This window comes from Bos mutus, chromosome 25 (assembly GCF_027580195.1).
Source record: "Bos mutus isolate GX-2022 chromosome 25, NWIPB_WYAK_1.1, whole genome shotgun sequence".
Lineage (NCBI taxonomy): Eukaryota > Metazoa > Chordata > Mammalia > Artiodactyla > Bovidae > Bos > Bos mutus.
In genome coordinates, this window is record NC_091641.1 from 20,897,984 (window position 1) to 20,910,017 (window position 12,034).

The 12,034-nt window shown below is 41.0% G+C and overlaps 1 protein-coding gene across 1 annotated transcript in view; it reads left to right on the top strand.

Annotated features, from left to right (window-relative positions):
• COG7 (component of oligomeric golgi complex 7) overlaps positions 1–12,034 on the top strand; it is a 90,157-nt gene that overhangs the window by 23,922 nt on the left and 54,201 nt on the right. The window contains exons 5-6 of the mRNA XM_005905320.2: positions 4,307–4,389; positions 5,582–5,704. Of these exons, the coding sequence (XP_005905382.1) occupies positions 4,307–4,389; positions 5,582–5,704 (206 nt within the window). The remainder of the gene's footprint in view (positions 1–4,306; positions 4,390–5,581; positions 5,705–12,034) is intronic.

Sequence of the window (12,034 nt, forward strand, 5' to 3'; positions counted from 1 at the left end):
AGGCCACCATCATCCTAATTCCAAAACCAGACAAAGATGCCACAAAAAAAGAAAACTACAGGCCAATATCACTGATGAACATAGATTATAAAATCCTCAACAAAATTCTAGCAAACAGAATCCAACAATATATTAAAAATATCATACATCATGACCAAGTGGGCTTTATCCCAGGGATGCAAGGATTCTTTGATTCTTCTATATTTGCAAATCATCAGTGTGATACAACACATTAGGAAATTGAAAGATAAAAACCATATGTTTATCTCAATAGATGCAGAGAAAGCGTTTGACAAAATTCAACATCCATTTATGATAAAAAAAAAAAAACCCTCCAGAAAGCAGGCATAGAAGGAACATACCTCAAAATAATAAAAGCCGTAGATGATAAACCCACAGCAAACATTATCCTCAGTGATGAAAAATTGAAAGCATTTCCTCTAAAGTCAGGAATAAGACAAGGGTGCCCACTCTCACCACTACTATTCAACATAATTTTGGAAGTTTTAGCCACAAAAATCAGAGAAGAAAAAGAAAGAAAAGGAATCCAGATTGGAAAAGAGGAAGCAAAACTCTCACTGTTTGCAGATGACATGATCCTCTACATAGAAAACCCTAAAGATACCACCAGAAAATTACTAGAGCTAATCAATGAATATAGTAAAGTTGCAGGATGTAAAATCAACACACAGAAATCCCTTGCATTCCTATACACTAACAATGAGAAAACAGAAAGAGAAATTAAGGAAACAATTTCATTTACCATTGCAACAAAAATACTTAGGAATAAATCTACCTAAAGAAACAAAAGACCTATATATAGAAAACTATAAGTATACACTGATGAAAGAAATCAAAGATGATACAAATAGATGGAGAAATATACCATGTTCATGGATTGGAAGAATCAATATAGTGAAAATGAATATACTACCCAAAACAATTTATAGATTCAATGCAATCCCTATCAAGCTACCAATGGTATTTTTCACAGAACTAGAACAAATAATTTCACAATTTGTATGGAAATACAAAAAACCTCGAATAGCCAAAGCAATCTTAAGAAGAGTGGAACTGGAGGACTCAACCTGCCTGACTTCAGACTATACTGCAAAGCTACAGTCATCAAGACAGTATGGTACTGGTACAAAGACAGAAATATGGATCAATGGAACAAAATAGAAAGCCCAGAGATAAATCCATGGACCTATGGACACCTTATCTTTGACAAAGGAGGCAAGAATGTACAATGGAGAAGAGACAATCTCTTTAACAAGTGGTGCTGGGAAAACTGGTCAACCACTTGTAAAGAATGAAACGAGAACATTTTCTAACACCATACACAAAAATAAACTCAAAATGGATTGAAGATCTAAATGTAAGACCAGAAACTGTAAAACTCCTAGAGGAAAACATAGGCAAAACACTCTCTGACATAAATCACAGCAGGATCCTCTATGACCCACCTCCCAGAGTAATGGAAATAAAAGCAAAAATAAACAAATGGGACCTAATTAAACTTAAAAGCTTTTGCACAATGAAGGAAACTATAAGCAAGCTGAAAAGAGCCTTTAGAATGGGAGAAAATAGTAGCAAACGAAGTAACTGAGAAAGATTTAATCTCAAAAATGTACAAGTAGCTCATGTAGCTCAATTCCAGAAAAATAAACGACCCAATCAAAAAATGGGCCAAAGAACTAAACAGACATTTCTCCAAAGACGACATACAGATGGCTAACAAACACATGAAAAGATGCTCAACATCACTCATTATCAGAGAAATGCAAATCAAAACCACAGTGAGGTACCATCTCACGCCAGTCAGAATGGCTGCTATCAAAGAGTCTACAAACAATAAACGCTGGAGAGGGTGCAGAAAAAAGGGAACCTTCTCTCACACTGTTGGTGGAAATGCAAACTAGTCCAGCTGCTATGAAGACCATGGTTCTTTTGGAAGAAGGACAGTAGATGTGGGGTGGCCAGAATGACAGGTCCACAAAGAGACCTGGCAGGGGGCCCTGCCCAGCAGGTGCTCACTGGTCTTTTTGAAGTGAATTGGTTATGTGCTAAGAGCCGAGAAGTCCTATGGTTGCCAAAGTAGGCTTTCTTTTTCTCTCTGTTGTCCAAATCAGGAACTTGTTAAACTCAGTTTTACAAATTTGTCTATTTAACATATTGATCTTGAAAACTCGGATTCCTCTATAAGGGCAAAGAAAGAAAGTGAAGTCGTGAAGTCCCTCAGTCGTGTCCAGCTCTTTGCCACCTTGTGGACTTGTAGCCTGCCAGGCTCCTCCATCCATGGGATTTCCCAGGCAAGAATACTGGAATGGGTTGCCATTTCCTTCTCCAGGGGATCTTCCCAACTCAGGGATCTAACCCAGGTTTCCCACATTGCAGGCAGACTCCTTACCATCTGAGCCATGGGCTTCCCCTTTATAAGGGCAAAAGACCCACATATTGTTACTTTTAAGGTTTTATAGTGCTTTTGCTAAATGGATTTGCTATTGGCCAATTCTGCTTTATTATTTGTTTTAAGAAATAACAAATTCTACTCTGTTGGGTAGAAATTTCTTAACATTGGATTATATATTTAGACCAGTGCTTGTTGTAGCAGTTTTTTTTCTAAAAATATTTTTTTGACAGTCCACTAAAATGATGACAGTGTTTAACAGGAGTGATAGGATTGCGGGCAGTTTTTCCTTCATACTTACAGTCAGCTGGGGCTTCCTGGGTGGCTCTAGTGGTAAAGAACCCACCTGCCAATGCAGGGGACACAAGAGATGTGGGTTTGATCCCTGGGTTGGAAAGATCCTCTGGAGGATGGCATGGCAGCCCTCTCCAGTATTCTTGTCTGGAGAATTCCGTGGACAGGGGAGCCTGGTGGGCTACAGTCCACAGGGTCACAAGAGTCAGACACGACCGAAGCAGCGTAGCACACATGCATGCATGCATGCTGTCAGTTGCGTACTGATGCAGTATTCTCAACAAGCCAGGGCTTGTGGCATCCAATTGAGTCGCATGTTCTACCCTTAACTTTACTTGTTTTTCATGTGTATGATCTCTACACCACATGAGTTAATTCATTGCCTGGGTAGGAACTTCTGAATACTAGCTCACAATTAATCCACGTTTATCCTGCTGAATTCTTCCCTTGGCTGCAACAGAAAACCTGGGAACAGTATGTACGCATTTTCTGTTGTTCCCTCCCCACAGAAGGGGTGTCAGCAGAGCATCCCAGACACAGTAAGCACAAAGGCCCTGGGGCAGCAAAGAGCATGGTTTCTTCTTGGTACCTGTCAGAAGGTCTGCTCATGCCAGTAATTTTTAGATCCTGTGAATACCAGCTTGGGTCCCATGAAATGCCTGTTTTTGTAGGTCGGAAGTGGTTGAGTAGCAGCAGCAGCGCATGGTTCAGCCTGTCCCTCCGTCAGCGGTCCTGCTGTTGACCTGCAGGCAACTGAAGTTCTCTGGGCTGCAGTTTCCTCACCCCGATGATGTGGTTGATCGATGGTTATTTTAGACAACTTTTTGCCCCTGACATTTTATGATTCTAGTCAGGGCTAGGACAAGGTGAGGCGGGTGATATGCCAAAAACACCCAGTTGAAGGAGATGCTCATCCTGCCCTTGTACAACCTGCAGCGTGAGAGCCCAGCCCCCACCCCCAGTCCCAGCCCTGATTCTGATTCATTTTTCCATTCACATGTGAGGTTTGCTTTATTGTTGTATAACCTGAGCTCTATCAATGATGCCTTTTTTTGTTTGTTTCTTTAAATGAGCAAGTTTTTGTTTGTTTGTTTGTTTTATCTCTGTATGTTTGACTGCAATGGATCTCATTGCTGTGCCTGGGCTTTCTCTAGTTGTGGCAAGTGGGAGCTATTCTCTAGTTGTGGCGTGCGGGCTTCTCATTGCAGTGACTTCTCTTGTCACAGAGCATGGACTCTAGGGTACAGAGGCTGAGTTGCCCCATGGCATGTGGAATCCTCCCAGACCAGGGATGGAACCCATGTCCTCTGCATTGGCAGATGGATTCTTAACCACCAGACCACCAGAAAAGTTCAGTGATGCTTACTGACGCACTATTCTCAACAAACCAGGGCTTGTGGTATCTCATTGAGTCACATGTTCTACCCTTCATTTTACTTGTTTTTTCATGTTTCTGATCTCAACGCATGAGTTAATTCATTGTCTAGGTAGAAACTTCTGAATAGTAACTCACAATTAATCCACATTTATCCTATCTTGGCTGCAACTGAAAACTTAGTAACAGTATGTACACATTTTCCATTTTCCGTTGTTTTTCTTTAGATCAGTCCAAAATGTTTGTGAAGGTTTTTAGTGAAATTGACCGGATGCCCCAGCTTCTTGCATACTACTACAAGTGCCACAAGGTGAGAAGCTGTGAGTGATGGCCCCTTGGAGTGCTTGTAGAACTGGGCCACGGAGTCCCGGTTTCAAATCTCGGTTTCTTCCTTAAAGGTAAAAATGTTTGCCTCCATGCTCTCTGGCCTTTTTCTTTTAATTAGCCAGTAGGGGGTGCCCTTGGTCCAGCCTCGGGATTCATTTAATTGTAAGGTGGGAAAAAGAGTCATTGGTTTTCAGCCTTTGTGTTTGTAGCTGGATTTCCTTTACAACGGAAGAGTTTTTAGTTTTCCCCATTTTTGTGTTTTGGGATTCCCTCAAAGCTCGATCGGTAAAGAATCTGCCTGCAATGCAGGAGACCCAGGTTTGATTCCTGGGTGGGAATGAGGCCCTGGAAAAGGAAATGGCAACCCACTGCAGTATTCTTGCCTGGAGAATCCCATGGACAGAGGAGCCTGGTGGGCTATACAGTCCATGGGGTTGCAAGAGTCAGACACGGCTTAACGACTAAGCCACCACATTTTTGTCTTTTAAGGGAGATTCTCATCATAAGGTTTATTATGCTTTCAGTAAACCTTGAGAATTTTATCTGCTGTCTAGGTTTGTTGAGATTAGTTTGCTGAAAATCTTGACAGCTTCCTGGGCTAATTTAATTCCTGCAAATCCAATGCTCACATGTCTTTTAAGCAGTAGGGTTAGGACATGAAGCTAAAATACATCTTCACAGCCATCCCTGAGGTCTATTCAGAAGAATGGGGGCATGCTGAGTACATTGGCATGCTTTAGGGGAAAGATAAAAGGAGAAAGGATCACTTAGAGGGCGACAGATTCAAGCTCTACACAACAGAGCAGGTGGACTGTAAATGTTTTTTCTGCCTTTTGAAAAAATTATTTATTTATTTGGCTGCACTGGGTCTTGGTTGCAGCCTGTGGGGTCTTCATTATGACCCGTGGGCTTAGTTGCCCCGTGGCACGTGGGATCTTAGTTCCCCAACCAAGGGCTGAACCTACATCCCCTCCATTGGAAAGTGGAATCCTAACCACTGGACCACCAGGGAAGTCCCTTTTCTGCCTTTTTTGAAGCCAGTGGTCATCCGTGGGTACCTACTTGCCCAGGAGAGTGGGCACTGGTGGATCTCTTGCTGAGGTTTGGGGGCAGGAGGGCAGCAGGCAGCGTATCTTGGCGGACCCAGCAAGGCCTCGTTTGTTCTGCCTCCACAGGTGCAGCTTTTAGCAGCCTGGCAGGAGCTGTGCCAGACCGACCTGCCCCTGGACCGGCAGCTCACTGGACTCTACGACGCCTTGCTCGGTGCTTGGCATGCACAAATCCAGTGGGCTTCGCAGGTAACAGCTCATCTGGGTTTTCAGGAGGACAGAGCCCGTGGTGCCAAGGGAGAGGCTGATGACCTTGACACCCTCAGCTCTGCTTGAAGAACCTCCCCTTATGCTGCCATCACCAGAAGGGTTAAAAGATAAGCTTCAAAACCCAAGGCAGGCAAAGCTTCAGGTCTCCATTCAAACTCTTCTTATCGCTCGTATCTGTATCTTAAATAGGATCTAATGTGACAGTGTTGCTTGCTGTTCAGCCAGGCAGCCCATGGAATTCCTGGAGGCCGTTATCTTCTGATCTAAAAGCAGGAGGCCCTTAGTCAGGTTGTGCTTGAGTGAACCAGACTTTTTTTTATCTTAACTTTGGGTAAAATTTACCTGGTCTACAGTGAGTTTCCCTTGTTTTCACAATACACCAGGAGTTAGAGGAGCGGTATAGAGTTTTAAAGGTGCCCTCTGACTTAGGGCAGAGGTGGGACAGAGGAAATGCATTTCATTTACTTTCAGGAACTTTCCATCCTTTAATTTCTCGAATTTTCAGCCTTAAAGGGTATAAATCACTGGTCCCATGTCTTCATGCCAAGAGGTGCCCTAGATCATCTTTTTTTTTGTCTGAGTAATGATTAACTGGGCCTGTTCATGGTGTGGCTTATTCTATTTTTTTCAAAATTCATTGTGAATCAGCCTTCAAGTGTTGGTCAGTCATTTGCAGGCATGAACTTGACGGTGGTTGGAGATGATTCCTCACCCAGGGTCAGGTTGTTCAAGATTGTTGAAGCAGTCTTCTCCATCCTTGTTTCTTTCTTCTTGAACCATTCAGTCTAAAAAAAAAAAAAAAACAACCAACCAAACAAGCAAAACAAAAAACAACCTCCTGTGGAAGTTTCGTGGTTTTTATGTAATTGTCGGTTTTCAGTGACCCTGTCCATCCACACTCATTTCTGGGTCCTTGTCTGCTGCTTATATCAGGAAGATAAAGACAGTTCGTGTGCATATGTACAGATGCCCCTCAGTGTTTGAGAAAAAGGATTTCGACTTCTCACACTTCTGTTCAGGCCTCACCCCAAGTTTTGCAAGATGTGATGTGTGTCCTTCAGTGCATGCTCAGTCCTGTCTGACTCTTTGCAACTGTGTGGACTGTAGCCCGCCAGGCTCCTCTGTCCATGGAAAATTCCAGATAAGAATACTGGAGTGAAAAAAAAAAAAAAAGAATACTGGAGTGGGTTGCCACTTCCTACTCCAGGGGATCTTTCCAACCCAGGGATCGAACCCTTGTCTCTTGGTCTCTTGTGTCTCTTACATTGGCAGGCGGGTTCTTTACCACTGAGCCAGCTGGGAAGTCCCTGTAAGATACAAGTTTATGCTAATGTACACTTTTGTCCCATGGCCCATTTTCTTTTCAAAATGTGAGCATGATACGTGACTGTCATCTCCTAAAGCTCAGTATAGCGCAGAAGAAATCCAAAGGTACCAGGGTGAATGTGTCTCTGAAGACTTTTTATCCTCAATATTTTAACATGAAAATTTCCCAACGTACAAAAAATTTGAAAGAATTGTACAGTGAACACCCATGTACCCACCCGTCCTGTGTTCTATGATGAACATTTTGCTATGTTTGCTTTATCGCAAATCTATCCATCTCTCCATGTGTCTATCTGTTCACTGACTCATCTTATTTTTTGACTCATTTCAAAGTAAGTTGCAAACATCATTCACTTCCAAACACACGTATCATTGACTAGAGTTCAGTATTTGTTTACTGAGATTATTTTAGGTAAATTGTGAAATGTGATGATCTTAAATATGCCATTTGATTAGTTTTGACAAGCGCAGTTTAACCTAATCCCCTACCAAGGTACCGAACACAACTGTCATCCTAGAAAGTTCTCTAGCGCTCCTTCTCAGTTTGTCTCTGTACCACCATCACCGAGGGCAACCACTGTTCCATTTTTTTTCCACCATAAATTAGTTCAGCCTGTTGTAGAATTTCATGTCAATGGAATTTTATGGTGTATGTTCTTTTGTTGAGGCTTCTTTTATTCAGCCTGTTTTTGAAGATATATTCGTGTTGTATCAGTAGTTCCTTTTCGTTACTGAACGCTCTTACATGGTATGAACATATCTCAGTTTTGTTTGTTCAACCTTTTCTCGATGGACACTTGGACTGTTTCTAGTTCGGTGCGATTATAAGTAAAGCTGCTCTGAACATTGTTCTATAAGTTTTTTCGTGGATACCGCATGCTCATATCTCTTGGGTGAAGACATGGGAGAGGCGCTGCTGGGTTATAGAGTAGGTCTATATTTAGATATATAAGAAATCACACTTTTGCAAAGTGGTTGTGCTTTTGCACACTCCCACACACAAGTATGTGAGAGTTCCGATTGCTCCACATCCTTGCCATCATTAGATGTTGTCAGTCTTTTTCATCTTAGCCACTCTGGTGGGTGTGTTGTAGTATCTCACTGTGGTTTTAATTTGCATTTCCCTGATGACTAAGGGTGTTGAACTCCTTTTATCATGCTTATTGGCCACTTGTATATCTTCCTTTGTGAAGTATCTGTTCTGGTGTCCTGCCTATTTTTAAAAAAATTGCGTAACTTGCTTTTTTAATTATTGAGTTATAGAAGTTCTTTATATATTCTGGATATAAGTTCTTGATCAGATATATTTTGTAGATATTTCCTTCCAGTCTGAGCAGAAGTATTGATTTTGATGAACTTGATTTTATCATATTTTTCTTATATGGTTATTCTTTCTTTGTCCTCAGAAACTATCACCAGCCCCCAAGTTGCAAAGACATTCTTCTATGTTTTCTTCCAGATGCTTGTTGAGCTTTTACATTTAGTTCTATGGCCCATCTTGAATCAATTTTTGTATATAGTGTAAGGTGGGGCTTCCCTGGTGGCTCAGACAGTAAAGAATAAAGAAGCTGCCTGTGATGCAGGAGACCTGGGTTCAATCCCTGGGTTGGGACGATCCCTTGGAGAAGGGAATGGCTACCCACTCCAGTATTCTTGCCTGGAGAGTTCCAGTGTAAGGTAATGCCAGATTGTTTCTGCATGTGTTGTTTGGGTTAATTCCATGCCCCTACTTGTTAAGTTTGATCTTGTAGTCTTTTGAACCTTTTGGTTGTTCTTTAACCAATGGCCAAAGCATCCCTTATGCCAGATCACTTAAAGGAAAAGGGACACCTTTGAACATGAGAGACTTGTTGGTTGGTCAGCTGAAACTGTCAGCTGTAAACATTATAGTTTCAGCTGCCCAACCAATTAGAAGGCTTTGGTTTAGAGTTGTTTAGTTTAATTCTTCCCCGCCTCAAGTCATTTAAGTAGGAGATAAAAGTGAAATAGATACTCATTGCCTAGTCCTTTCTCACAATACGAGGGAGGAGAAGAGTCAGGATTTCTTTTTCTAGATAAGAATACTTTTCATTGTCTCCATTGGTTCCATCCTTTCTTGTAGTAAAATGTTTCTTTTGTCAAATCGGGAAGTTGGACTGGGTGATATCTAAAGATCATGGTGATTCTCTTATGTTTGGGGGATCGTGGAGGGAATATTAATACTTTGGATAGAGACAGAGGAGGGTGTGTATTGGTCAGTGTTGTGTGAAGGGAGTGGGAATATATGATGGAGAAACGCTGAGTGCAAGACAGGAATTTGGCTTTCTCTAGAAGGCAGTGAGCATCTGGAGTAGTAGTGTGAATGATGTTACTGTTTTAAGAATCACTTTGGTGTCAGACCATCATCTGTGTAGTTCCTCTGCCAAAAAGCCTTACCAAGAGGAAGTATGCAGATAAATCGAAGATCATTTTTTGAAACAACTATCCTGGACTCCTCAAAAATGTCAGTGTCATGAAAGAAAAACAGTCAGGGAGTTATTAAGATTAAAGGAGACAGAAAGGCAACTGAATGTAATTTCATGATCTTGGATGGGATTCTGCATGATGACAAAAAAAGCTATTCAGAAGAACATTAAAAGGACAATTGAGGAGATTTGAACATGGACCGTAGCAAGTATAAGTATTACATCAAGGTTAAATTTGATTAGTTACAGTGTTGTAGTGATAAGGCTGGCCTTATTTTTAGGAGATATATGCCGAAGTATTTAGTGGTAACATGTCATGATACCTGTGATTACCTTTCCAATGGTTTAGGAAGTACAGCATTTGTGGCAAAATATTAATTGTTGAATCTTGCAGTATTTAAACATTTAAAGCATAAGGAAAATTCTAAATAACCTTTAAAAATAGTGAATTTGGTAATGGTACATAGGGTGAACTGATGAAGAAAGACTGAAGACAGGAAGCTATGTTTGGTCTATGATGGTGATGGTAACGTAACAAAGGCATCCAGTTAAAAAATGGGCAATTGTTAGAACCTGGTAAGTGACAAAGGACCTGAAAGAAAGGAAAGTGAAAAGGGAGATTTTTATTCTGGTTGAATGGAGATGCTACTGACAGAAATAAGGAAGTTGAGAGAAACAGGTCTGAGGAGGTCAGCAGGAAAAGAATGAATTCCAATCTGGGACACTTTAAAATTCCAAGAGAGAGTGGCTCAGCTCTATGGTGATGCCTAGTAGATGGCTGGAAGCTGTCATTCAGGAAATATAAATTGGTCGTTTTGGTATTTGAGTTGAGTTAAATGCAAATTTCCTCTGTCTCTTTCTCTCAGACTCCAGCAGTGATATTTATTAAACTAAATAGGTGCTCATTGAATTCACTATGAGAATTAAAAAATTTGATCTTCTCTTTTCATAATAATCTTAAGAAAAGATATTAGCATATTTTGGCCCATGTACATGACCACCTTATAACCAGTTGCTGCCATATGATTTCAGTGGGTGCATTTGTGTTGATAGTCACATTGGTACCCCTCTTCTCTTGGGGGCGAATGAAAAAAGAGGTAATATTTACATGATATAAATGCTAGTGTCAAGTGAGTGCTGTTTTATGTACGTTGCATAATGTTTTCTAGGATCCTTCCCTTTTTATGGCTGAATAATCTGATGTGTGTATTTTCCGCATTTTGTTTATCCATTCATTTGTAGATAAACACTTGAATTGCTTCTGTCTTCTGGCTGTTTGGAATAATGCTGCTATGAACGGGTGTACAAACATCTATTTGGGTCCCTGTTTTCAATTTTTTGGGGAGTATACCTCCAAGTGGAATTGCTGGATCATATAATCCTATGTTTAACATTTTGAGGAACTGCCACATGTTTTCCATAGCAACTGCAACATTTTACATTCCCACCAGCCATGCATAAGAATCCAAGATCATGAGAAATTTACCCTATGTTTTCTTCTAAGAATTTTACAGCTCACTCTTTAACATGTAGGTCTCAACATTTGAGTTAATTTTTATATATGATATAAGGTAAGGATCCAACTTTTTTTTTTTTTTTTTTTTTTTTGGCATGTGGATTTCCAGTTTTCTGAGCACCATTTGTCAAAAAGACTGTCCTTTTCTGATGGAATGATGTTTGGCACCCTTGTTGAAAATCATTTGACCATGCGTGTGTTTGGGCTCTCTCTTCTATTCCATTGGGCTATTTGTCTGTTTTTATGCAGATGCCACACTGTTTTGGCTATTATAGCTTTGTTGTAAATTTTGAAAATAGGAAGTATGAGATAGTCAATGTTGTTCTTTTTCAGTATTGTTTTTGCTATTTGGGGTTCCCTGAAATTCCATATGAATTTTAGAATGAGTTTTCCTGTTTCTCCCAAAAAATACTTTTGGGATTTTAATGGAGAGTGCACTCAATATATAGATGGCTTTGGGTAGTATTACTGTCTAACTCTGGAGAAGGAAATGGCAACCCACGCCAGTATTCTTGCCTGGAGAATCCCACGGACGGAGAAGCCTGGTAGGCTATAGTCCACGGGGTCGCAAGAGTCGGACACGACTGAGCGACTTCACTCACTCACTCACTCACTCACTCACTATCTAACTCAGTGGGTAAAGAATCTGCCTGCAATGCAGGAGATCCAGGTTTGATCCCTGGGTTGGAAAGATCTCCTGTAGAAGGAAATGACAACCCACTCCAGTATTCTTGCCTGGAGAATCCCATGGACAGAGGATTTGCAGGCTGGTCTACAAATGTGCTTCTAGATCCTCCGACTGATTCAGTGAATTGCTCTTCTTTAGTTCTATTTGTTCCCTGCCACCCACACCCTCCCTGTTTCTGCATTTCATTTTCACAGTCCTCTCTCTAGCCAGTATCTAAATACTACATGTGATAGATTTGAAAATAGTTAGGCAGACATGAAGTAGCCAGTTGTCCTGGAGGCAAGGCACAAGTCTTGCTAGTTTACTTAGCTTCTGAGCACATCCACATGGGTGCT